This window comes from Castor canadensis, chromosome 6, assembly GCF_047511655.1.
Source record: "Castor canadensis chromosome 6, mCasCan1.hap1v2, whole genome shotgun sequence".
Classification (NCBI taxonomy): domain Eukaryota; kingdom Metazoa; phylum Chordata; class Mammalia; order Rodentia; family Castoridae; genus Castor; species Castor canadensis.
The window spans coordinates 138,388,753-138,415,801 of record NC_133391.1 but is presented as its reverse complement, the minus strand read 5'-3'; the positions used below and the strand labels follow the sequence as shown (position 1 = coordinate 138,415,801).

At 35.9% G+C, this 27,049-nt stretch overlaps 1 protein-coding gene across 1 annotated transcript; it reads left to right on the top strand.

Annotated features, from left to right (window-relative positions):
* Nucleotides 1-2,271: 2,271 nt before the first annotated feature.
* Nucleotides 2,272-10,408, top strand: Mrps30 (mitochondrial ribosomal protein S30). The gene is made up of 5 exons (XM_020179373.2): nucleotides 2,272-2,869; nucleotides 3,880-4,025; nucleotides 4,944-5,049; nucleotides 6,067-6,243; nucleotides 8,064-10,408. Exons 1-5 carry the CDS (start codon nucleotides 2,308-2,310, stop codon nucleotides 8,390-8,392), a joined length of 1,320 nt encoding a protein of 439 aa, XP_020034962.2. The 5' UTR covers nucleotides 2,272-2,307; the 3' UTR covers nucleotides 8,393-10,408.
* The last annotated feature ends 16,641 nt before the right edge of the window (nucleotides 10,409-27,049 follow it).

Sequence of the window (27,049 nt, the reverse complement as noted above, 5' to 3'; positions counted from 1 at the left end):
ATAGTAGTTTGAACTGATTAATATGCAGTCTTTTAAACTCTAAACAATATTATGACATCTGAGTAGAACCCTCCAATGGCTCATCATTCTCACAGAGTAGCAGCCAGAGTCTTAACAATCCTAGCCTATGACTTCTAGAAGCCTGTATTCTAGCTTCAGTGCCTATTGCTTTCCCTAACCTTCATATTTTTTTTCCCAACTGATTGTCCCTGATTTTTTTTCTTGTTTGTTGAACCCACCAGGCATGCTCCCATTTCAGGGTCTCTGAACTAACTCTTCTTTCTTCTGGATTCTCTTTCCAATTTTGGCTTGGCTCACTCCTCACTTCCTGCAGCCCTTTGCTTAAATGATGTCTTTTAATGAGCATTACTCTGACCACACACTTGACATTCTAAATACTTTCCCCACAGTGCCACTGCACTGTTACCTTTATTTCCCCTGCAGTATTTTTTCCATAACACTCATCCTCTTCTACCATGTAATTGTATTTTACTTTCTCATCTCCATACTATAAGTATAAGCCTTTCTCTGTTGGTTCACTTGTGTCCTCAACATTTAGGTCACGAACTAACATATAAGGCACTCAATAAATATCCATCAAGTAAAACAACTGAGAGGAAGGCAACCTGGGTTCTAGTACCAATATTGACCTAACATGCCATTTCATTTTGTCCATGTCTGTTTCATTGTGTGTAGTGTAAGAGATGTGGATCATATTAGAAAGAAAGTTTCCATCTTTCCATAGTCTGACTTGGGTCAGACTATGACTTGGGTCTCAGTATGCTCTTTTGCCCATTGCTGGTCTTCTACATTTCCTCTTGCCCTGCCTGCTCCATCCTTCACTAAGTATGCTCTTCCCTTTCCCACAGCTCCCTTCTTGATTCATAATGATCTGTAAACACTGGATAAATTTTTATTCACTTACTAAACAATCCTTTAAAGGCACTTTCTGATAGAATTATGGCTTCTAAAGGTTAATTGGTCTCTAGAGGTCTGATTTTTAATCATAAAATCTGTGGCATAACAGTATGAATTAATAAAATCTGTTGAATGGGATTTCTGTGACACATACTCTAAAAGCATATTTGCTATTTCTTTATACAAAAATGTCACTTCGATTTAGATTATATTGAGCACCTCACTTTCACTCTTTAAATACTGTCAGGGCTTAAAGCTCTTTACTCTTCTATGTCCTCCTTTTGCTATTAATGTTGAAAGGGTATTTGAGATTCTGTTAGGAACTTCTCATAGAAGATACTGTTAATGAAACTTAGCTATGTTATTTCTAAACTTCAGTTTAAAATACCTGCAACTTTCTGGTTAAGTTGCACTATCATCTTTAACTTAAAGGTATAGTCACATCTTCCTTTTGGCGATAAAATGTTTGTTTTTCAACATTCTCAAGAATTACTGCAATAAATGAAAACTAGCATTAGTTTAATTCCTAATTAAAGTAGGAAAGTGGGTCAATAAATTAGATTTCCTGAAGTAAGTTTAGATTTTGAATGATTTTGGTTATTTTTTTCCACAGGCATTTCCTGAGCATCCATTGTGCACAGGTATTGATTGGTTGTTGAAAACTGAAAACTAAAGCAATCCCTTCTTCAAGGACCTCACAAATTATTAGGAATCAATTCATGTTGAAATAATGGGTTTAATATAAAGCAAAATTCTAACACAATTCTTTAGCTTTTAAAAAAAAATTCCCTTATTTTTTCTCTCCAGATAAAACACAGTAAAAAGCATTTCCCCCCTTTAAAATAAATCACACTATTAAACAAATTATCTTTAGCACGGTACATATGGGGTTGTTTTCTCCCCAAAGCAAGGCATCACACAGTGACGCATGCACAATTTTAAAAATGAGCGTGTTTGTCTAGAAACATTTTCAAGTTTCTATCTCTAAAACTGAAGAATAGTAGTTGTATGAAACACAAATGAAAGTAGGCAATTTAACCAAGGGCTTTAAGTTTCATTTAAGAGCTATTCCTAAATGATTACTGGCAAGGTTGCCCGGATCCTAAAAGCAACCCAGACCGCAGCATCTTCGTAAAGGTCTGACTCCATCCAGGCTCGCGGAAACTCCAGGTTCACAGAAGTTCTTCCGTTCGCCGGTAACCGCTCAAACCCGCGATCAATCAGGAAACGAGCTGATTAGCTGCAAAACGGATGACGTGACGCAACCCCAGCCCACTAAGAATCGTCCTCCGCAAGCCGAGCTCGGAGTCCGCTTTCCAATTGGTCCCTGCGGGAAGGAAGCTGGGACAACTGCAGAGCTTGACCCCCGCTTCCGGAGCCGCGGCAAAGATGGCGGCGGCCAGGTGCTGGAGGCTTGTGCCCCGCCGTCGGGGGCTGTCATTGCACACAGCTCCAGAAACGGGCTGTGCAGATGTCGCGGCAGCCCCCGGGGCCCGGTACCCGCCGATTGTGGCTTCCCTGACAGCCAAAAGCCAGGCGGCACGGCAGCGGCGGGTGGAGCGCTGGCAGGCGGCGGTGCACGCGGCCCCGTCGGTGGACGAGAAGCTGCGAATTCTCACCAAGATGCAGTTCATGAAGTACGTGGTGTACCCGCAGACCTTCGCCCTGAACGCTGACCGCTGGTACCAGGGCTTCACCAAGACGGTGTTCCTGTCCGGCCTGCCGGCCCCGGCCGCCGTGCCCGTGCCCGCGCCCGGCCTGGACATGGCGGCCCTGCGCGCCGCGGCCTGCGACTGCCTGCTGCAGGAGCGCTTGTACCTGCGGCGCCCGCGGCGCCCGCCCCTCCTGCAGGAGCGCGAGGCCCTCGCCTCGCCTTTCCTGGATCAGCTGGTGGCGGCGCTCACGAGCCTGCTCGGCCCGCTCAACCCGGTCCTGGCGACCGCCGCGCTCGGTGAGCTTCGGGACCCCAGGCCGGCGCGGGAGGTGGGGTCGCAGGGACCACAGCACCGCAGATTTGCCGCCACGCCTGCTTCGTCCCTTTGCTCCAGCCCTTCCGCTCCTAGCTGGGGCAGGCTTAGTGGCAACCCCTGAATTAGGAATCGCGTCCCTGCCCTTGCCTCCTGCACCTGTTCCACCCTAGGCTAGTAACTAACGCTCTTCAGAACTCCAGTCCTGAACTCTGCTTTGTGACTGTCCAGCCAAGTGGAGGAGTATTGGTTTAGAGAATAGGTTTAGTGGGTAGACTTGGGTTGCCGTATGGCTTTTCCACTAAAAAACAGTGTGACCATATTCATTAACCACTTTCACCTTGTTTTTTCTTAGCTTCCAAAAGGAGAATTACGATCACCGTACTTATGTCATAGAATTGTGAAGATTAAATCAGTTATTAACCAAAATAGCTAACGTTTATTCAGCATTTATTATGTGCCAGGCTCTGTTATGAATTTTCTATATGCCCACTAATCAATCCTCCCATTAACCACTTACAGTAGGCATCTCGATTGCATGATTTCATAAATGAAAATTTAAAAGGAGGCACACACGTTAAATGTATCTATTCCAAGACCTTATATTTGGTATGTTGACTCAGTCAACATGAAAAATAATGTATAGGTAATTTTTAAAAACACTATTGAATTAGTGTTGTTATGGCTATAGGTGTGTGCTCAACTGAACCTTGTAGTGTACTTCCCTTTGCTAGTTAGAAAGGAAGTGGTATTGAGGGGAACATAGTGAAATTTGACTACTCATGATTGGTCACAGAAAATTTAACTTTGTCAAGACTCAGGTTCCTCAGATTTGTATAATTTTTATATATTATATCTTTCCCAGGCACTATCATACTTCAGAGTAATTTTTAATATTTAGACATAATCATTCTTAAGTCATCTATTACTGTTAATATTCTAATCAAATTTATCTAAATAATTAAATGAGAAAATTTTGAATATCTTTTGATAGATTGTAAGCGCCCAGTTCACTTTTACTGGTTGCGTGGTGAAGAAATTATTCCTGCTGGTCATCGAAAAGGTCGAATTGATGCTTTGAGATACCAAATAAATGACAAACCACACAACCAGATTCGAATATCCAAGCAACTCCCAGAAGTAAGGACTTACTGCATTTGTATGTATTGAGATCTGATAGCGGCAGTGTCATAGGGAGTCCATGTAATGGGATGGGTAGGATAAAATATTTTGGGTGGATCCCTTGCGTCTCATGTTTTTTCAAAAACAGCTCATCTGAAAATTTTTTTTAGTTTCTTAACCTGGTAAGGCATGTTTTGCAGAAGTCACATCGTTTAAAGTGATGTTGAGGCATCAGTTTTCAGATCCATACAGGTCTTTTCTTTTTCTTTCTCAATATCAACATGCTGATAGTAGTTTTTGACTTTAATTTACAGTATAATAGCTAGTCATAAATCCAAGGAATTTTTACATTTGTGAGCTGGGTCATTTTACATATTTGTAGTTCTTTTGGAGGAAAAGAGGTATATTTTGAATATTGTCCGTACTTCCATGTCAGGTTTTGGTAATGCTTTTTCTGTAAAGGTCCAAATAGTAAATATTTTAGGGTGAGTGGGCCACAAGTCTGTTGCAGACTGTTCAGCTCTGGTCTTAAAAGTGTATAAACAGCAGTACATAATATATACATGAATGTTTATGGCTAGGTTCCAATAAAACTTTATTTGTAAAAGTAGGTGACTGGATTTGGCCCATTACTAGATGGTAGTTTAGGTTGAGCATCTCTAATGTGAAAATCTGAAATCTAAAATGTGCCAAAGTTTAGAGCATTTCAGGTTTTTGGATTAGAGAGAGTGAACCTGTGTAGTTGATGCAGATATCCCAAAATCTGAAGAACTCTGAAATCTAAAACACTTCTGATCCCTAGCATTTTGACTGAGGGGTACTCAACCTGTATAATCAGGTCATTTTGTAAAAAAACACCTCATTTAAAAAATTTTAAATCTAATGAGAATGTGAGTAAAACATACTAATATTGCTGTGGATTCATTGTTTTTCAAGTTCGTGCCATTGGAATATTCTGTTCCTACAGAAATCCCTGTTATGAAATGTAAACCAGACAAGCTTCCATTGTTCAAACGGCAATATGAAAACACCATATTTACTGGTAAGTTTCTTTTTACATACTGTGTTCAAAGTGTGCTGTGCAATGTTGGAACATTAGTTGTAATGAAAAATTCTTGATAACTGAGAGGTTCATATAGGCTATGAGCTAATTCATGATGTCAGGTTATTGCAGTATCCCTGAAAACTGGAAAGAAATTTGTTCAGATCACCATTTGAAATTTTGAAATTTTGCTTCTACTGAATTAGCGATATTTAGCTTTTTCTTTACTAGACTTTCTTGATTATATAGAAAAAGTGTTTGTGTTTTGTCAAAAGGAAAAATGTTTAGAACTGAATTTGGGACGTTGTCATTTTTACAGAAGCATCTTATTTGGTGAGAGCCATCAGGAATTCAAAAAATTTATAAGCCTCATGTCTTCCTTCATGTAGCTTATTTTTCTGATATTTTTCTTTCTTCATTTACTCCTAGCTGATTTGAGGATGACTAAGAAAGCTCTGTACTCTAGTCCTCAGACATATTTTATCAGGTTCTTCTCATTCACTGATCTTAGTGAGTGACCTATGGGGAACTTGTTGAAAAGACTTTATCAAATGAAATCAAGAGTGTCAGCATGTCAAGAAATATTGGTCCTTATTTTCTTTTAGTATAAAAATAATTTTTTTTAAAATTAGGAACAAGGTGTGTAATTATTGCATTAAATAGTAAAGGAAGTTTTGAAGTCATACAGTGTTTGTATTGTGTGGTGAGTATGATAAGGGAAGTAACAAAGTTCCTCATGATGACTGAGGAGCATAAGAAAATTAAAATAGTAGAGAATTTTAAATAGCTTTTACATATATACTTTGTGCTGTAGTGGGCTTTGCCATAACTTACAGATTGAGAAATTGTGCTTTCATGTGAAATTTAACTTTATTGTAATCAATAATAAAGCAAACTAATATTCCTGCTTACGTATTTTGAGTACTGAGGATATGATGAACTTGAAGCTAATACTGAAATGTGCTTCAAATATTCTACATGCTCATTTTATCTGAAATGTTTTTATCTTATTTTTAGGCTCAAAAACAGCAGATCCATGCTGTTATGGTCACACCCAGTTTCATCTATTACCGGACAAATTAAAAAGGGAAAGACTTTTGAAACAAAACTGTGCTGACCAGATAGAAGTTATTTTTAGAGCTAACGCTATTGCAAGTCTTTTTGCTTGGACTGGAGCACAAGCTATGTATCAAGGTAAAGCTCATTGTATGGCATTTTTTTCTTTGAAGGTGTCTATGACATTTTAAGAAAGTAATTTATTCAGATTGCTTTCTTTGGGTTAAAATGTAGGCTGCATTTTAACATTTTGAAATTCTTGGCATTGATACAAAATGCAGTTGTTTAAACATTCATAATTAAATATTTTACATTTGAAATTTGAAAGTATCACAGGGGTAGTTATTTTGATCTTTTACTTAAGCTACTTCCTGTGTGAATATTTTTTCTGATAGTTTTCACAAGCATTTCAAAGACCATATTGCTAAGTGAATGCTTTGCAAAAGGTAACAGCTTTCTAAAGGTAGAAAGGAAATGTTTTGATAAATATTTATATTAAATCATGGCTGTCCTATAATTCTTTAAACGCCATATCCAGGATTTGGATTAGAGATTGTTCATTCAGTATAGTGAATGCTTTTGGAGGAAGTGTTTGATAAAACAGACAGATTCTGCTCTCCTGGAGCTTTTATTATAATGAGAGAGCAAAAGATAGCATGTACCACTTTCAGCTAGTTGTAATAGTATGGAGAAAATGTACTAACGTAAGGAGTATAATGATACAAGGGTGGTGGGTTTAAGTGAGGTAAAAGGCAAAATCTTTTTGAACAGTCACTGAGGAGAGATCTCTAAAAATGACTTCTAATCACAGATCTGAATAGTGAGGAGCTACCCATGTACAGTCTGGGGCAGATACTTCCCCCAGAATTAAAGGAATGGCAAGTGAAAATCTGAGGTGATAACAGGCTTAAAGCATTTAAGGAAAAGCATGAAGTCCAACGAAGAAAGAAAAGGGAGAATAATGTAGAATGAGGTAGAGAAGTCAGAGGCTATTATCACATAGGATATTTATTTATTTAATTTTGCTGTGCTGGATTTTGAACCTAGAACCTAGCACCCCCACACCACTAAGCAAAACATCTACCAACAAGCTACTACTATAGAGCTGCTAGAACCTATTGTGAGACATTTGGATTTTATTATAAAACCTGAAATAATATAATGGGAACTAGACTAAGTCTGAATAAATACCAGAAGGAATTCTAATACAGATTTAGTTATTACTAGATCTTCCTTGTGTGTGTGTGTGTGTGTGTGTGTGTGTGTGTGTGTGTATATACATACACATTAACCTCGTGCTCACATTATTGATCTAATATTTCTATAATACAAATGAATGGAGAATGTAGAAGAAAATTTGACTTGTAAAGAGACTAAGCCCAAGAAGAAGAAAAGAAAAACAAAAAACAAACCAAAGAAAGAGACTAAGCCCTTTCAGAGGTTACATGTCATATCCTAAGAAAAATGACAGCAACTCTTAAAACCATTTTTGAGATATTCAGGGAAGACACTGAATTTATCTAAGGATAGGATGTTGAAATCCATAGAAACAGTATTTTTCTGAAGATTTTTTTTTTTTTTTTAAGATTGGGTGAATTCCCAAACCATATAACTATAGTGATTTCGGGTGGTAGATGCTGCTCGTATAGAGAAATTTGAACGAATTTGAAGTCAAGAATAATAATGAAGTTAATAGTATATGTAGGAGAGATCTACACAGGCAGACTTGCTACCCTTCTGAAAGCTTTGATGGCTGAAGTTATGGGAAAAGATAAATCATAAAGTTTGGGGAAATTGAAAGTTTTGATGCAGAATTGTGATCTAGAGCTAGGATAGAAAAGGTAGGGAAGCAGATCTTCAGGAATTTGGTAGGTAAAGTATCTAGGAAGTATTTAATAACCTCTAATGTGTTTGTTTTGGTAAAATATATATATGTGTAAATTTTATTTTTTCTACAGGATTCTGGAGTGAAGCAGATGTTACTCGACCTTTTGTTTCCCAGGGTGTGATCACAGATGGAAAATATTTTTCCTTTTTCTGTTACCAGTTAAATACTTTGGCACTGACTGTACATGCTGATCAAAATAACCCTCGTAAAAATATATGTTGGGGGACACAAAGTAAGCCTCTTTATGAGACAGTCGAGGATAATGATGTAAAAGGTTTTAATGATGATGTTCTACTTCAGATAGTTCAGTTTCTACTGAATAAACCAAAAGAAGACAAATCACAGCTTTTGGAAAATGAAGAGAAAAAACATCTGATTCAGGACTTTGAGAATATTTAAATTTCACTGAAGAAACAGTAAAAAGAACTTTAAAAATGCCACTTGTAACTGTCAAATATTAAAAATGTTTATTTTGAGACATGTATTTCTTATGTTGACCTGTTATTAGATCTCTCATTCTGTTCAAGTTCATCACTGAAAGATTATTTTAGATATAGTATATTGATTTAAAAAGTCATTTTGCTTCCAGACTGCTAACAACTAAGACTAATTGGGCTGTATTTATTACCTTGGTATTAATTTTGTCTAATTTTAAAAGTAATGTAATACTAATAACTGAAATACTTGAGAATATATAGATGTTATTTATATTTTTCCCTTTTTTTGTTAATAATTGTACAGATTTCAGAGTACTATTCAGATCCCTTCAAAATATAGATAGTACTTACAGTAAGCTAAGACTTGATAAAGTTCTCAATCTTTGTTTGAGAAGGAAAGAAACATAGAAACATAATAGAATGAGGGTGTCTTATTACTCAATACCTGACTCATGAATGACGAAACAAGTAATGTTTCCATTGAAAACAAATAAGATAGCAAAGTGTGGTGATACATGCCTGTAATCCCAGCTACTCAGGAGGCAAAGACAAGAGTTTGGTGAGTTTGAGGCTAGCACTGGAAAAGTTAGTGACAGCCTATCCCAAAAACAAAAAAATACAAACAAATGGGATAAGTGTGTGTCTCAAGTGATAGTACATTGCTAGCATATGAGAAGGCCTTGTGTTCAATCCCTAGTATCACAGAAAAAAAGGAGAACAAGGCTGCCAGCTTTGACCTTTACATACTTTGTTTGCTTATCTATTTCAAGTGCCTAGAATTAGCAGTAGGTGCTATATGACTTAATTAAGGTAGTCTTGTTAGTTATCTGTTCTCTCCTTATCTAGTTATCTGGTATATCTTGTATCATTTACATTTTCTGTATCTTAGGAAAGTTCAGGGTTTTCTTCATGTAGATCTCCACACATTTCTTATTTATAAGTTTTTGTTTAATTGTGAGTAGGTGTTTTTTCTTTCTAATTATTTTTTGTAGCTTTTAAAAATTGCCAATACTGATTAGTATATATTTATTTTGTATAAGGTCAATTTAAGTATCTTTATCAAGTTGAAGAATTTTTCAGCTGATTCTCATGAAGAGTATCTGTCCTGTCTAATTTGGGTTCCTTTGAAATTGCTTATCAGCAGAGATAGCCATTAACTTACGTGTGGCACAATCCATTGGACGGTTCATGCCCGCCCTTTACTCAGTATATCCTATGCAACTTGCATGGCTGACTGTTCCGTCCTTGAAATCTTTCATTGCCCTCAATGAAACATATTCTTGATTTTCTTGCTGTCTCATTGACGATTCTCATATTCCCCTTTGCTTTTCTTCCTCTATCCTTTTTTTCAGTATTGGTGTACCTCTGGGTTTTATTCTAGGCTCCATTTTTCTTATTCACACTCTTCCTTAACCCATTCAAATCCCAGAGATTTAAATATAGACACACTTGAAATTAGAGTTTGATTCTTACAGTTCTTATCTGAACTATAAGCATCACCATTATAACTGAACAGATCTGAGTGAGATAAAGGACAGTTTTTCTCCCAATTTTCCAAATTTCCCAGAAATTATGTATTTTTATAATCATAAAAAACTTCATTTTAGTGTAGAAAGTGATTTCTCTTTCTTGAATGAGCTCTAATATGGAGCTATCAACTTACGTCAAATCCAACTCCATCAAAGTTTCATTATAAAATCATATTTGAAAAGGCATGTCTGTATTATATTTTGTATTCAAGAAAATTCATCTGAGCCCCTTGTAGTTCACACCTTGTAATCCTGGCTACTTAAGAGGCTGAGATCAGGGGAATTATGGTTTGAGGCCAGGCTGGACAGAAAGTGAGACCCTATCTCCAAAATAACCAGAGCAAAATGAACTGAAGGTGTGGCTCAAGCACTAGAGTACCTGCTTTGTACGCATGAAGTCCTGATTTTAAATCTCAGTACCAAAAAAAAAAAAAAAAAAAACATAAAAATTCCATCAGACATCTATTATTCTAAGTAGTTAGTCCCTGGAAATTGAAAACTTAGAATGAAGAATATAGGTTTTTAGGACGATATTAGAAGGGGACTCCATTCTCATAAATTAGTGTTCCTATAAAGTAGGCTCAAGGGAGTTTGTTTACTGTTTCCACCATATGAAGACAGCAAGAAGGCACTATCCAACCATAGAACAGCCCTCACCAGACATTCCGTGTGCTGGTACCTTGAGGTTGGACTTCTCAGCCTTCTCAGATTTTGTTTATAAAGCTACCTAGTAGTGGAATTTTCTTATTGAAGCCTGAATGAACTAAGACAACAAAGTTAGTATTTCTGTTTTTATATTACCTTCCAGCTTATGTTGCATAATGCTTGAATCAAAACAAGGTTAATTTACATAAAATTGTTACAATTTTTTAAATTATTTACTGTTTTACAAATTGATACAAATTGGCTTATTTCTACTACTCTCATAATTAGCTTGTTTTAAATACTATTTCTGTAAGCCATCCTTTTTGTATGCATTAATTTCCATTTCGCAATTTCATTTCTTTTCCTCTGTGGAAAATATAAATTTTGTCTCCAAGTTTGATTGCATATATATTCTACAGAAGTCTGCATTTCATTTTGTAAAATTTTTGTAAATAACATTTGATACTTGAAATTGCTTTTGAAGTTTTATGATCGTCTTCCAGAAGTCTGATATTTAATGTGCAGATTGTGTTTGGGTTTTTTTCTGTTTTTTAAAGAAAGTTATACTTATGTATTTTTATAGGTATGTAATACAACTGCCATTGGATTTAAAATGCAAGTAATATTTTCTAGAAATTAAATTGATGGGGAAGCTAAATGGATAAGTACAAATGGGAACTCATTTTTCTTTTTTCACCTTTTTTAATTTTTGCTTTAAAGTAGATGAAATTTTGTCCCAGTCTTTGGTGACATGTAAGCATAATCAATGACTCATCTATCAGTCAGTTTAGAAAAACAAGACAAAGGAAAATAGCTATCCTTTATTTTACAATATTCAGAATATTTTTTTGAAAATTTGTGTTGATAGGCAGAAATCTATAAACAGCTTTTGGTGTTTTATACATTTGTATATATGTGTATATGTATGTATATATATTATAGATATATATAAAATGAGAATAATTTTTTGCCATGATCTTATTCATACTATTGAGCTATATAATGCAGTAGTATGCATCTCTTACAGTCAATAAGCTTTATAAATGAGCTTGTACTTTTTAATTTTTTTAATTGAAGTTTGAATTACTAAAAGCTGCCTTGACTTCAGGAAAATGAGTACTTGCATGAGGTTTACCCACTTAGAAGATATTCTATGGGTGCTAAGTCATGTAAAATTTGACATATTTGCAAACTAAAAGTATTTATGTTGTAAGTATTTTATTAGGATCTTCTGAAACCTTTGAAGATGTTTTCTCTCTTAGTGATTATTAATGGTACTAATAAAGAAGGTAGGCAGAATTTAAAGCTAGAATGTCCATCAGACAGATAATTTAGTTCAGCAGTTGAACTGTTTGTCATTCTGTGTTACTCAGTGCATTCAGTAGCTTTTTAAAAAAAATAATTGCCAGTATTAAAAAAGGAAGGGAATAAGACATCCAGATTTTCTTGAAAAATAGGAAGATCTGACAACCCCAGGTTTGTGTGCTTAAATGTCAACAAGAGATAGGAGCTAAGACTTGTCTGTTCTGAGTCTTTGTAGCTGGGTCACACTTAACTACAGTTTGTCACAGTCGTCACCACTTCTTTACCTGACCAACATGAGTGGGCCTACTGTACTAATTTTCTGAAATGTTTTGTTCTTGAAGCATCGAGTTTATGACCCCTGAGGTCTAGGTAGCTGTTAAGAATTTGCACGATTTGCAACAAAACTCCATTTTACAATTACTTTTTAGGCTTTAGAATCTTGTTGAGCAGTAGTGTTATAATAATCATAAACTCAAGAGAATTCAATTTCATATTTCGATAAGTGAAAAAAACTATGCAAATATATATATGTTTTTTTTTTTAGCAGGAATTTCTGTTTTCTTCCTCTTCTGCTAAATGAATGACAAAGTGAATCCAAATTTGTTTTGTTTGGGCAATTTGCTTATGAAATTGGGAGGAATTTTGTCCATTTTTATAGAACCGAAATTGACAACCAGACTTGGACTCTAGATTACTTAGTTTCTGTTTCTAGGGTAAATAAGTTGTTTACAGCACTACTCTGCCCACTTGTGGAAGCATCACTAGAATGCAGGGTTGAGCCCTTTGTGGAATAGAGAAAGTGCCCAAATGGTAGTTCATGAAGAGACTGTAAAATCTGTAAGGTGACCCCATCTAAAAAACCACCACCACCAAAAAAGTTCATTTATCTTTTTCCAAAAGTGATTGGCTGTATTATTTGTCCAGTTTTCCTTCTATAACACTTGATTACTTGTAACAGACATCCACTTGAAGGCATAGGAGAAATAAAAAGTTTGGGAATAGTTGTCAGGCTGATAGGTGGAAGAATATAGAAATCCAGATAGGTGAACCTGTTACTGGGTCTGCTTTTGCTCTGGAGTGGGAATTTGTTAACCAGGAAGAGGCTGGGAGGACGAATAAGTGTTTTCATAGAATAAAGTCTAGGATTTGCAAGGTTGGGAGTGTTTAGCGTTATTTGGTTTGAGATGCTCATCCAAGAGAGGTAAGAGTGAACAGAAGTAAACCATTCATATACAATGTAACTTTAAATTGAGTTATCTATTTTAGAAAATTCTGAAATTTTGAAAGTGTATTAAGTTGGCCTTAGATTTCTAATGCCTCTAAGAATCTGAAAGAGGCAAAGCTGGAGAAAGAGAACATTTTCCTAGATCTCAAATTATTTCAACACATTCTTTTCAAGTATAGTCTCTCCAATAGTAATGAGGCAAAGGAGTAGAAAGAAAAATGAAAACCAGCAGAAACGATAAACCCAAAGAGGCACCATATATTGAGACTATGAGATAAACTTTCAATATGTTTACACTGCTGGTGGGAATGCAAGTTAGTACAACCATTCTGGAAAAAAGTACAGAGGCTTCTTCAAAAACTAAATATAGACCTGCCATATATGATCCAGCAATCCCACTCCTAGGGATATACCCCAAGGAATGCAACTCAGGTTACTCCAGAGGCACCTGCACACCCATGTTTATTGCACTATTCACAATAGCCAAGTTATGGAAACAGCCAAGATACCCCACTATTGATGAATGGATTAAGAAAATGCGGTATTTATACACAGTGGAATTTTACTCAGCCGTGAAGAAGAATGAAATCTTATTCTCAAGTAAATGGGTGGAACTGGAGAACATCATCTTCAGCAAAGTTAGCCAGGCTCAGAAAACCAAAAATGGTATGTTCTCCCTCATATGTGGACTTTAGATCTAAATCAAATGCAGTAATATTATTAGACTTGGATCACACACTAAGGGGAGGACACTTACAGGAGGAATAGGGAAAAGTAGGAAACCCAAAACTTGAAAGTGTTTGATGTGCCCACTGCAGAGGCGCTAATACAGTAACCTTAAAACGATAGAGGTCAATATGGGAAGGTGTTCGGGAACTAGTGAAAAGGTCATGTAGAACTGAATCAATTTGGGTTGTAATACACTTGTGCATGGAAGCAATGCTAGGAATCTCTCTGTATAGCTATTTTTATCTCAACTAGCAAAAATGCTGTGTCTTATTGCTTATGTCTACTCTTCAACAAAATTGGAGAAAAGGGCATAACAGGTTCTGCCTGGAAGCTAGGGGTGGGGAGAGGGAGGGAGCGGGGGTTGGGGGGTGGCAGAGGTGAGAAAAGGCCCAAACAATGTATGCACATATGAATAAATGAGTAAAGAAAAAAATATGTTTTCTCTGTTCAAGGAATTGAAAATTTCAGTATAATAATTAGAAGCTATAACATAGTCCCTGCAGGTTTGCAAATGAACCAAGTATAAATTTGAGAACTAGAAAAACAAAACAGTAAACAAAATTAGAACTCTAAACATTTATTTCTCTATACCATTACCACAAACTAGTGACTTAAATACTCATTTATTATCTCAGAGTTTCTGTGGGTCAAGAATCCGGAATGAATTAACTGGTTTTTCTTCTTCAGTTTGCAATGAAAGTATGGGTTAAGGGTAGGGTCTGAGGACTCAGCTAAGGAAAGATCTGCTTCAGTCTTATTAATTTGCTAGCAGGTTGTGGAATTGAGGTCCTCATTCACTTCCAGGATATTGGTTGTGGGCACCTTCACTTCCTGACTCCATGGGCCTCTCCTTTAAGGCAGGTTACAGCATAGCAGGTTGATATTGAGAGTCTGCTAGTAAGACTTGGCCAAAAAATAAGTCACTATGTTGAACCCACACCAAGGAAAGGAGATTACATGGCTAGGAGGAGTTGTGCCTTAACTATGATTAGGTCTTCTCTCCAAAAGATTTTAAACACAACTGAAGTGAGAATTACTGAACAGAGAGAGAGAATAAAATATCCAGATTATTGTTGTTTTCATAAACTTTGACATTATTACTCTTCCATCACCAGTAAGGGGGAATTGGTACTTATCCATGCCTAGACAAAGGAAGTAGTGTAGACAGTAGCCTAAATATTAAGTGAATGTAGGAGCTTAAAAGTAAGACTATTTTTAAGGGAATGAAATAGAGGATTAAGTATTTAGGAATGCCATTCATTCCTAGTCTGGTCACCAGTATATGCCTAATTTTAGTATTCTGTACCGATCTCTACAATGTTCAATACTGATTTTTTAATGTTGATTAATAATATGTCAGTTGCTATTCAGTGATAATGCTTCTGTACTAGCTATTGTGAATGTTATATAGGGTTTTTTTTTGTGGTATTGGCATTTGGACTCAGGGCTACACACTTTCTAGGCAAGTGTTGTACTACTTGAGCCATGACGCCAGCCCATTTTTGCTTTAGTTATTTTTTAGATATGGTTGCATGCTTTTTTTTCCAATGGTGTCATTTTTGCATTTATTTACATGTGTACACATTTTTTTGCACTGTATTTGCCCTCCTACCTCCTTTCCCCAACACTTCTCCCCTCCCACTGGTGCCTGCCCTCCCCACTGGGCAGGACTTGTTCCACCATTCTGTTCTATGATTTTGTAGAAGAAAAGAGAAAAGATGAAATGAAAAAAATGACATCTTAGCTTGTTTGAGATAAAGGTAGCTACACAGTTTCCTTGTTATATTTCTATGTGTATATGTATTATAACCCCAATTGGTTTATCGCCTCTAATTTTCTTCATTCTACTTTAGTCCCTTTCTTATGGTAGTTTCAGTCAGTTTAAGATTTCTATATTCATTCTTGTACAGAGAGTATATCGAGGATTTCATGCTTTTTGGCTAGGCTGGTCTTTGACAGTAATCCTCCTACTTATACGATCTACATAGCTGTGATTACATGTGTGAGACCCCATACCTGACTGGTTATTTTCTTTTGCAAAAAATTTTCAAGCATGATATGTCTAAGAAATGTAGTTTTCTTAACAAAACAAGTGGTCAGTTTTCAAATGGTATTATATAATGGGAGGGTGATATTTGTAAATATATTAAAATTAGCATTGTAAGTTTATTCCCCTAACCCTCTCTTTTTTTCTGTGTCATGATGGGGAAATACAGAGTGCCTTGATTGCTCTGACTTTGCAAGCTATATGTTTTCCTTTGTAGGCTTGAAACTTGGCCAGGGCATTTAACATTTCCAGGGACTGATAAACTTGTTTAGGTTGTGGCCTGCAACACAGAAAAAAAAAAAAAAAATCAAGCATGTTGCTACATAAATAGAAACTAGTCCTAGCCCAGAATCAGATCCATCCCACCCCATATAAACCCCATACCCAGCCCTCTCATTGCAGACACATCTAGTTAGAGATTTTTTCTTGTCTCCTGTAAGGACCATTGCAACACTCATACTTAGCATGTTCCCCTAATGAATACTTAGAATAATTAACCTGGTGTTCAGTGCTTCTTTGTTTGGAATCCTCACTGGCCCCATTTTAGGTAGGTTTGGGGTAATCCCTTGCCGAATTCCCCTGCTATCACTATTGGGGTAACTGAAGCTGTGAATTTAGCCAGACTCAATAGCTTCTATTTCAATAAAGGTCCAAAAATTACATGACACAACTGCACTTCAAGATCCAGTTTTAGTTTATATCATTGACCTATCTTTCTTCAGTTTAGTTAAAATGGAAAATTTCTTTAATGTTCACAGGATTTCTTTAGTGTAAACTATTACTTTATCTGAAAGGCTAGTTTCAACTGGCAATGGACAGAAACAATTCAAAGAACCAAGCCACCTGTAACCTTTAATAAACAAACTCCTCTCTAAACTAAGTCCTTATAATATTTCTCGTTTTAAAGAAATAACTAAAATGTTCACATCAGTTGCACATTGGTTTGAAAATGATCTCCAGCTGGATTCATGCTGAATGAGATCCAGAAGCTTTCTTTATCATTCAAATAGATGCACAGGAAGGTGGGAAGAAAAAGGAAAACATATGGTAAGCAAATTTTTTAGTGCCAGGTATTACATTAACATTAAAGAAGACAACACTGAACATTCCTGTTCATTTGGAACTGGATGAGAATGTTCCGTTACTTATCATGGAGTACCCGGGAGAAACACACACACAGGTATCTGTTTACAATCAAACTCCTTAGAGCCATCCAAAGTTTATGAATTTATGTGTATATAGCAGACAGTCTATACACTAATTATATACATTTTCCACTTTGGATGAAAAATGAATGGTTTGCTTTGCAAAACCAGATTTTCATATAGTTTTGTTTTTTAGTTACATTTTAACCTTTAGAATATAAGACTTGTAGTTATGAAACACATCATTGTTATAAAAATTTAAATAAATAGATGAGTGGGAAAGATAATCCCATGATCTTAACCTTTCCATCTACCTTCCATCCATGGGTTTTGGTTGGTATTTTACATTTTAGAGATCATACTAGAGATGCAGCTTTTTACTTTTGTATCTATAATAACTTCCCCCAATTATGAGTTTCTGTAGTCTATAAGCACTATTTTGGGGTATTTTTAAGGAAATTGAATTGTCTAATAATTACAGTATTATACACTAAAAGTATTCCATGGACATGAAAATTCCATAATAAATTCACACTCATTTATGGGGGAAAAAGAATCACAATTTTTTCAATTATAAAAAACAAGCATGATAATTATATAAGATTAGCTAATGTGGGTGTAAGCATATTTAATGTTGGAATATTCACAAGTACTCCGATGATTAAATCCTGACTTTCAACATATTTTCAAGATTTCCATATCTAACCACCTGGATGTGATTCATAATTGGGAAAATAAAGGATCTGTGCATTTGGAAAGCCTTAAATGATAAAAATATCTGTACAATTATCGTTTGGTAAAGTGTAATTTGTTTCAACCTTTGGAACCTAGACTTTTAAATGTCATTTGAAAGAACAGTGCCAGGAAAATTCTATCAGTATAATTTCCATTCTTCCTAAAATATAAACAAGTTTTTTTTTTTTTTTTGTGCTACTGGGGCTTGAACTCAGGGCCTACACCTTGAGCCACTCCACCAGCCCTTTCTGTGATGGGTTTTTTTGAGATAGGATCTCGAGAACTGTTTGCCTAGATTGGCTTCAAACTGTGATCCTCCTGACCTCTGCCTCCTGAGTAGCTAGGATTACAGGTGTGAGCCACTGGTGCCCATCTTAACAAAGTTTAAAATCAGATTGACAGTCAAATTGAAAAGGCTAGGTAGAAATCTTCCTTTTGTTGTTAACCAGCTAAGTGACTTGAGATCAATCCATCTCTTCTGCCCTCAGTTTCTTCACCTAATATATCAGGAGATCGGATAGGAGGATCTTTCAAAATTTTTCCAACTAACAGGATGAATCATTCCTTCTAAGCCTCACACTGTGGATGTAATTTGCTGTTAACATTTTTTAAAATTTCTTTTTTAAAACTCCTATTTCCAAATGACAAAATAATAATGTTCTTTAGAGCTAAGGAGTTGTGTGGGGTTTAACTTGCCTTTTCACTAAGTTTCCTCAGTTATGATAGCTGTCTTTCATCCTCCCCCACCCAAAAATATCCCCTGAATTTACATTCATGAACATTTATAGTAATTTTTTTGGGTGGGACTGGTGATTGAACTCAGGCTCTATTGCTTGATCCATACCTCCAGTCCATTTTTCTGTGGTATTTTGGAAGTGGGGTCTCCCTAAGTATTTGCCTGGGCTGGACCAGACAGATCATCCTGATCTCAGCCTCTCAAGTCGCTAGAGTTACAGCCGTGAGCCACCTGTGCTGGCTATAAAAGGAAGTTTAATAGTCACCAGTGCCACTACTCAGTACTCTAATATCCTCTGAAATACTTGCACCAAATTGTCAGTGCATGCAGGATAAATATTTTTTTACCTATGTCTTGATTGGCACTGTCCTGATGATTAGACAATGTTTACTTGAATTTAAATCTGTTTTCTGGCAGCATTTCCCATTCATCTTAGCTATGTCTTCTAATGTTACTTGGTCACTTTCATTTTTTTTCATCAGGTTCAAGTTATTTTTTATCACCTCCCTTTGTTCTTTAGTTATTCTTTTCCCATAAAATATTTAATGTCTGTATTTTCTTTGATATTTTGGATATTTGCTTTCCAAAGACCAAGACTGTATAGTGTTCAGCATTTCCCAATTTTGCCAACATCAATTTTGATCTTCTATGTTTACATTTTAGCACAGAATTTTTCAGTTTATTATATTAATCATTTCCTTCTTTCTGATTAGAATTAGGTATTTGTGTAGTTGTTCCTTTAATTGCTTTCTCTACCTTGTCAAAAGAACATTGGGGACAGTAGCATTTGCTGAGGACTTACTAACTTCCAAGTACTTAATCACATGCAGTAATCTCAGTCTGTAAAACAGCTCTGCAAAGGAAGTATCCTGTCCTTACTTGATTTCTTGATTCCCAAATGAAGAGCTTTTTGTGTCAATAACAAACAATACCTGTGAAGTTTCAGAAAATACTACATAAAACTTGGTAAGTCCTCAACACCACTGGCAGAATAAAGGCAGTACTGTGAGATGAATAAAAAATGATGGGTAAGACCAAGGTTTTTAGTGATTATTTAAATAAATTAATTGGAGGAAACCACATTGTTTGTTCATTTCCTTTTATGAACAGCTTTATGAATGTGTTATTGATATGGATACATCTGCTAGATTATCCATATAAATATTAATTTGTTATTTTACAAATTCCTAGGAATTTTAAGTAATTTTTTTATAAACAATATTTTTTTCCTTTGGAAGGTGGGGAGATTGACATAGATTTTAAATTATATGGAAGAAATGCATTTTTTGTTCTTTTCTTTTTGGTTGTGCTGGAATTTGAACTCAGGGCTTTGGGCTTGCTATGCAGTTGCTGTACTACTTGAGCTACACCTACAGCTGTGTGTTTATTATTCTTATTGCTTAACTTCAGATAAGACTTGGACTACTTTTTTAACATTATTATTAGCATATGTTAATTGTACACAGGGTGTTTCATTGTCACATTTCCATATATAATTACAATGTACTTTGATTAAATTCATCTCTTCCATCATTCTCCCTCATCCCTGCTTAAAGTGATTTCAGCAGGTTTCATTGCTCAATTTTCATAGAAATATATAAAACTTATCAACTATATTCACCCTCTTTCACCCTCTCCATTTACTCCCCACCACACTAGTACTTGCTCATTAAGAGGACCTGATTTACATTCCAGTCTTTCATTTTTCAAATGTATACTCATTGTTTAAAGGGTTTTCACCATGGTATTTCACCCATTAATATATTGTACTTTCATCAGATTAACCCCCTGTATTACTCTCCCTTATTTTCCCTCCTCATTCCCATCATCCAAAAGCTTTCAGTATGTTTCATTATGCCATCTTCCAACACAGATGAAATGTGTTTTCATATTATTCATTCTCTATCTTTCTCTTTTTCTCTCCTTTCTCTCCCTAGTCCCCTCAAACATTTTATATATATATATATATATATATATATATATATATATATATATATATATATTTATTTATGTGTACATTTATCTTTTGGGGTCTATCTTCCACATATGAGAGAAAACAGCCTTTGTCTTTCTGAATCTCACTTACTTTGCTTAACATAATGATCTCCAGTTTCATCCATTTCCTTCAAATGACATGATTTCATTTATTCATATTATTCATGATTGAATAATACTCCACCATGTATATATACTATATTTCATTTTTTGTTTTATTCATTTATTCATATGTGCATATTGTTTGGGCAATTTCTGCTTCCAGGCAGAACCTGTTCTGCCCTTTTCTCCAATTTTGTTGAACTGAAGACATAAGCAATAATAAGAAAGACAAAGCATTTTTGCTAGTTGAGATAAGGATAGCTATACAGAGAGATTCCTAGCATTGCTTCCATGCACAAGTGTTTTTCAACACAAATTGATTCAGCTCTACATGACCTTTTCACTAGTTCCTGAACACCTTCCCATATTGACCTCTGTCGCTCTAAGGTTTCTGTATTGATGTCTCTGCAGTGGGGACATCAAACAGTTTCATGTTTTGAGTTTCCTACATATCCCCATTCCTCCTGTATGTGATCTTCCCTCAGCATGTGACCTAAGCCCAATCACATTGCTGCATTTGCCCTAGAGCTAATGTCCGCATATGAGGGAGAACATACGATTTTTGGTCTTCTGAGCCTGGCTAACCTCACTCAGAAAGATGTTCTCCAGTTTCATCTATTTACTTGAGAATGATAAGATATCATTCTTCTTCATGGCTGAGTAAAACTCCATTGTGTATAAGTACCACATTTTCTTAATCCATTCATCAGTAGTGGGGCATCTTGGCTGTTTCCATAACTTAGCTTATGTTTATTGTGAATAGCATTGCAATAAACATGGATGTGCAGGTGCCTCTGGAGTAACCATGTCACATTCCTTTGGGTATATCCCCAGGAGTGGGAATGCTGGATCATATGGCATATGTTTAGATTTTTAAGAAAGTCTCCAAATTTTTTTTTAAGAGTGGTTGCACTAGCTTGCATTCCCACCAGCAATGTATGAGGGTTCCGTTTTCCCCACATCCTTGCCAACACATGTTGTTGGTGGTGATTTTGATGATAGCTATTCTAACAGGGGTGAGGTGGAATCTTAGTGTGGTTTTGATTTGCATTTCCTTTATGGCCAGAGATGGTGAGGATTTTTTCATGTGTTTTTTGGGCATTTGAATTTCTTCTTTTGAGAAAGTTCTATTAAGTTCAGTTGCCCATTTCTTTATTGGTTCATTGCTTTTAGGAGTTTAGTTTCTTAAGTTCCCTGTAAATTTTGGCTATCAGTCCTTTGTCTGATGTGTAGCTGGCAAATATTTTCGCTCACTCTGTAGGTGGTCTCTTCAGTTTAGAGACCATTCTTTTGTTGTGCAGAAGCTTTTTAATTTTATGAAGTTCCATTTGTCCATCCTTTCTTCTAGTTGCTGAGCTGCTGGGATTCTGTCAATGAAGTCCTTGCCTATACATATTAGTTCCAGAGTATTCCCTGGTCTTTCTTGTACTAACTTCAGAGTTTTGGGTCTGATATTAAAGTCTTTGATCCATTTTGAGTTGATACTAGTATAGGGTGATAAACATGGATGTAGTATTAGTGTTTTGCAGACAGCTAACCACTTTCCCCAACAACATTTGTTGAGGAGGCTGTCTTTTCTCCATCTATGTTTTTGGTGCCTTAGTCAAAAATAAGGTGTGCATATCTGTGTGAATTCACATCTGGGTCCTCTATTCTGTTCCACTGGTCTTCATGTCTGTTTTTATGCCAGTACCATGCTGTTTTTATTGCTATTGCTTTGTAATATAGTTTGAAGTCAGGTATTGTGATACCTCCAGCATTGCTCTTTTTGCTGAGTATTGCCTTGGCTACTCGTGGTCTCTTGTGTTTCCAAATGAGCTTTAGGGCAGATTTTTCAATCTCTGTGATGAATGTCATTGAGATTTTGATGGGAATTGCATTAAACATATAGATTACTTTTGGTAATGTAGCCATTTTTACTAGTTTATTCTACCAATCCATGAACACAGTAGACCTTTCCACCTTCTGTAGTCTTCCTCGATCTCTTTCTTTAGGGGTTTGTAGTTCTCCTTATAAAGATCATTCACATCCTTTGTTAAATTTACTCCTACATATTTGATTTTTTTTCAGGCTATTGTAAATGAAATTGTTTCCATATATTCTTTCTTAGTTTGTTTGTTATTGGTGTATAGAAAAGCTAATGATTTTTGTAAGTTGATTTTGTATCCTGTCACCTTACTGTAGCTGTTTATGGTGTCTAGGAGTTTTTGGGAAGAGTTTTTTTGGATTTTAAGATATAGGATTATGTCTTCTGCAAATAGGGATATTTTGACCATTTCTTTAGCTATTTGTATTCCTTTTATTTCTTCTTCTTGCTTAATTGCTCTTGCTAGGAGTTACAAGACTATGTTGAATAAGAGTTGGGATAGTGGGCACCCTTGTTTCATTCCTGATTTTAGGGGAAATGGTTTCAGTTTTTCTCCATTAAGTATGATGTTGGCTGTAGGTTTGTTATATATAGCCTTTACAATGGTGAGGTACATTCCATCTATTCCTAGTTTTCTTAGAGCTTTTATCCTGAAGTGGTGTTGGATCTTATCAAAGGCTTTTTCTGCATCTATTGAGATGATCAAGTGGTTTTTGTCTTTGTTTCTATTAATGTGCTGTATTACATTTATAGATTTGTGTATGTTGAACCACCCCTGCATGCCTGGGATGAAGGCAACTTGGTCATGTTGGATGATCTTTCTGAGGTGTTGTTGGATTCAGTTTGCCATTATTTTATTGAGGATTTTTGTATTGATATTCATTAAGGAGATGGTCTATAGTTCTCCTATTTGGAGGTGTCTTTTTCTGGTTTTGGGATGGTAGTAATATTGGCTTCATAAAATGAGTTGAGTAGTATTCCTTCCCTTTCTTTTCCATGGAACAGTTTATGGAGGGTTGGTATTAGTTCTTCGTTAAATGTCTAATAGAATTCAGCAGTGAATCCATCAGGTTCTGGATTCTTCTTTTTTGGGGGACTCTTTATTGCTTCTTCAATTTCACTTTGTGTTATAGATTTATTCAGGTGATTAATATCTTCTTGGCTCAGTTTTAGGTGGTTGTAAGTTTCTAGAAATCTGACCATTTCTTCAAGATTTTCAAATTTATTAGAATATGGGTTCTCAAAGTAGTCTCTGATGATATTCTGGATTTCCATGGTGTTTGTTGTTATCTCTCCTTTTGCACTTCTGATTTTATTGATTTGGGCTTTTTATCTCCTCATTTTAGTCAGGTTTGTCAGGGGTCTGTCAATCTTACTTATTTTTTCAAAGAACCAGCTTATTGTTTCATTGATTCTTTGTATTTTTTTTGTTTATTTCTATTTCATTGATTTCAGTCCTTATTTTTATTATTTCTCTCCTTTTGCTTGTTTTGGGATTTTCTTGTTCTTGTTTCTTTAGTAGTGAAATGTAGCATTAGGTCGTTGATTTGAGATCTTTCTGTCCTTTTAATATACATTCATGGTTATAACTTTTCCTCTAAGGACTGGCTTCGCTGTGTCAAACAGGTTCCAGTAGGTCATGTTTTCATTTTTCTTAACTTCCCTGAAACTTTTAATTTCCTCTTTTATCTCATCAATGACCCATTGATCATTAAGCAGTGTGCTGTTCAGCTTCCAATTTTTTGCATGTTTTCTACTGTTGTTTTTGTCGTTGATTTCTAGTTTTAATGCATTATGATAAGATAGAATGCATGGGATTATTTCTACTCTCTTGTATATGCTGAGGCTTGCTTTGTGCACTAAGAGATGATCAGTTTTGGAGAAGGTTCCATGAGCTGCTGTACATTGTGCAAAAGTTGAATGGAATATTCTGTAGACATCAGCTAGATCTATTTTATATATGGTGTGATTTGGTTCTAGGATTTCTTTATTGATTTTTTGTTTGGATGACCTATTTATTGGTGATAGGGGAGTATTAAGGTCTCCCATTATCACTATGTTAGAGTTTATGTATGTTTTTAGGTCCTTCAGAGTATGTTTGATGAAATTGGGTACATTGAGGTTGGGTGCATATAGGTTGATAATTGTTATTTGCTTTTGGTGTATTTCCCCTTTTATTAGTATGGAGTGTCCTTCTTTATCTCATTTGATCAATGTAGGTTTGCAGTCTACCTTGTCTGAGATAAGTATTGTTACTCCTCCCTTTTTTCGGGCACCACTGGCTTGGTAAATCTTCCAACCTTTCGTCCTCAGCCAGTGCTTTTTCTGTTAATGAGGTGGGTCTCCTGTATGCAGCAGATTGTTGGATTCTCCTTTTTAATCAGTTTGCTAAATAGTGTCTTTTGATGTGGGAATTAAGTTTGTTAATATTCAGTGTTAGTATTGATAAGTATGTGGTGATTCTTGTCACTTAGTTGTCTTTGTTGTTTAAGGGTTTGATTGTGTGCTGCTGAATCAGTGTTAGCCTCTACTTTCTTGCCTTTTCTTCTCCTGTGGTTTGGTACTGCCTGCCTTTTCATGGTTTTGTTTGCTTTCACTTTTTGTGTGCAGATTCCTTAAAGAATCTTTTGTAGTGGTGACTTGGTGGTCATATATTGTTTTAGTTTCTGCTTATCATGGAAGACTTTTATTGCTCTATCTATTTTGAATGATAGTTTTGTTGGGTAGAGTATCCTAGGGTTGAAGTTATTTTCATTCAATGCCCAAAAGACCTCACTCCATGATCTTCTTGCTTTTAAGGTATCTGTTGAGAAATCTGCTGTGATTTTAATAGGTTTAACTTTGTATGTTGTTTTTTCTCTCTTACAGCCTTCAATACTCTGTCTCTATTTCTGTGCTTGTTGTTTTAATGATAATATGTTGTGGGGTTGTTCTATTTTGGTCAAGTCTGTTTGGTGTCCTGCAGGCTTCCTGTATCTGAATGGGCATAGTTTTCTCTAGATTTGGGAAATTTTCTGTTATTATTTTGTTGAATATATTATGAGATCCTTTTGCTTGTACCTCTTCTCCTTCTTCAATGCTCATGATTCTCAAGTTTAGTCTTTTGATGAAGTCAGTGAGCTCTTGCATATTCCTTTCACAGGACTTGAGTTGTATGACTAATAGTTCTTCAGGTTTTCCTTTAGTTACCATTTCATCTTCAAATTCTGAGATTCTGTCTTCTGCTTGTTCTAGTCTGCTGGAGTGGCCTTCCATTATTTTTTGTATTTCTGTTTTATTCTTTTTTCTGAGATTTTCCGTATCATGGGTCACTTCCTCTTTAATATTGTCAATTTTTGCCCTTAATTCATTTTTCTCTCTATTTATGGTATTTTTGTTTCACTTTGGTGTTTATTTAGGGCTCCCATGATTTCATTTATTTGTTTTCATTTTTTCTCATATTCTTCATTTTTGTTTTCTTGGAATTTCTTGAGTGCCTTCTGTACATTTTGGTTGACCATGTCTAGTAATATCTCTATGAAATTCTTGTTACTTGCAGAATTTCTTCTTTCAGGATGTTCTTGTGGGCTTTGTTGGGTTCCTTGGTATAGTTCATCTTTGTTTTGTTGGAGTCTGGATCTGGGTATTCATTTTCTTCATCTCCCTCTGAATCCTGTACTAATTTATTTTTTTGTGGGGGGAAAATGGTTTCCATCCCTTTTTCTTCTTCCCATCATTCCACTTGGTACTGTTTCTGTCCCTGGTATGTGTAATTTATTATTAGCTAAGTTACAATAGTAAAACTAACAAAACCAAGTAAGAAGGAGAAAAAAGAAAAAGATAAAGAAAGAGGAAAAATGAAAAATAAAAATAAAAAGAGAACCAAAGAAATCAACAGGGAGAGATGGTGGACAATCAAACAGTGAACAACACAAATAAACACTTAAAGAAAAGAAAAAAGAAAAAGTAAAAAAAAAAATCCCAGGTTCAGGAACAGTAGAATTTCCTTTAGCATCCAGTCCTATTTGTCTGTGTCTCCTAGGCATGTTTGGAGCCAGCATCTGGTAGTGCTGGAGCCCTCCAGGTGGCAGTTTGGTGGGCTGGCAGGCAATATCCTGGCAGGCCTATGGGGTGGAGGCTGGCAGGCCATTGGCAGTGGCATGGTGATTGTGGCCCATTTGTTCTTTCAGTGTATCATATGTGGAGAAGCCTTCCATGGTCTAGGGGTTCAGGTTGCAGAAGTTTCAGCTCTCCCTTTGCTTTACCTCAGCCAAGTGTGTCTCAAGTGTCTCAGCAAGGTCCTTGATTCCTGGAGCTCATGCAGTCTGTGTCTGTGTCCCAGTCACCATTTTGGATCCTCTGAAGGAATACTTTTAACACAGCATTTGAAGCAGAGCAAAATTTTTCACTTTGAGTAAAGAAGAAAAGAACAGAAAAACAGAAACAACCAAATATATTCCCTGACTAAAAGTACTCAGTGTAACTTGCTGATTTATAAATGTAAAGGAGAGCATCCATTTCTCTAAGATTCAGAAAAGTATGTAACACATGAGGTAGAGCATGGGCTTTGACCAGGTGTC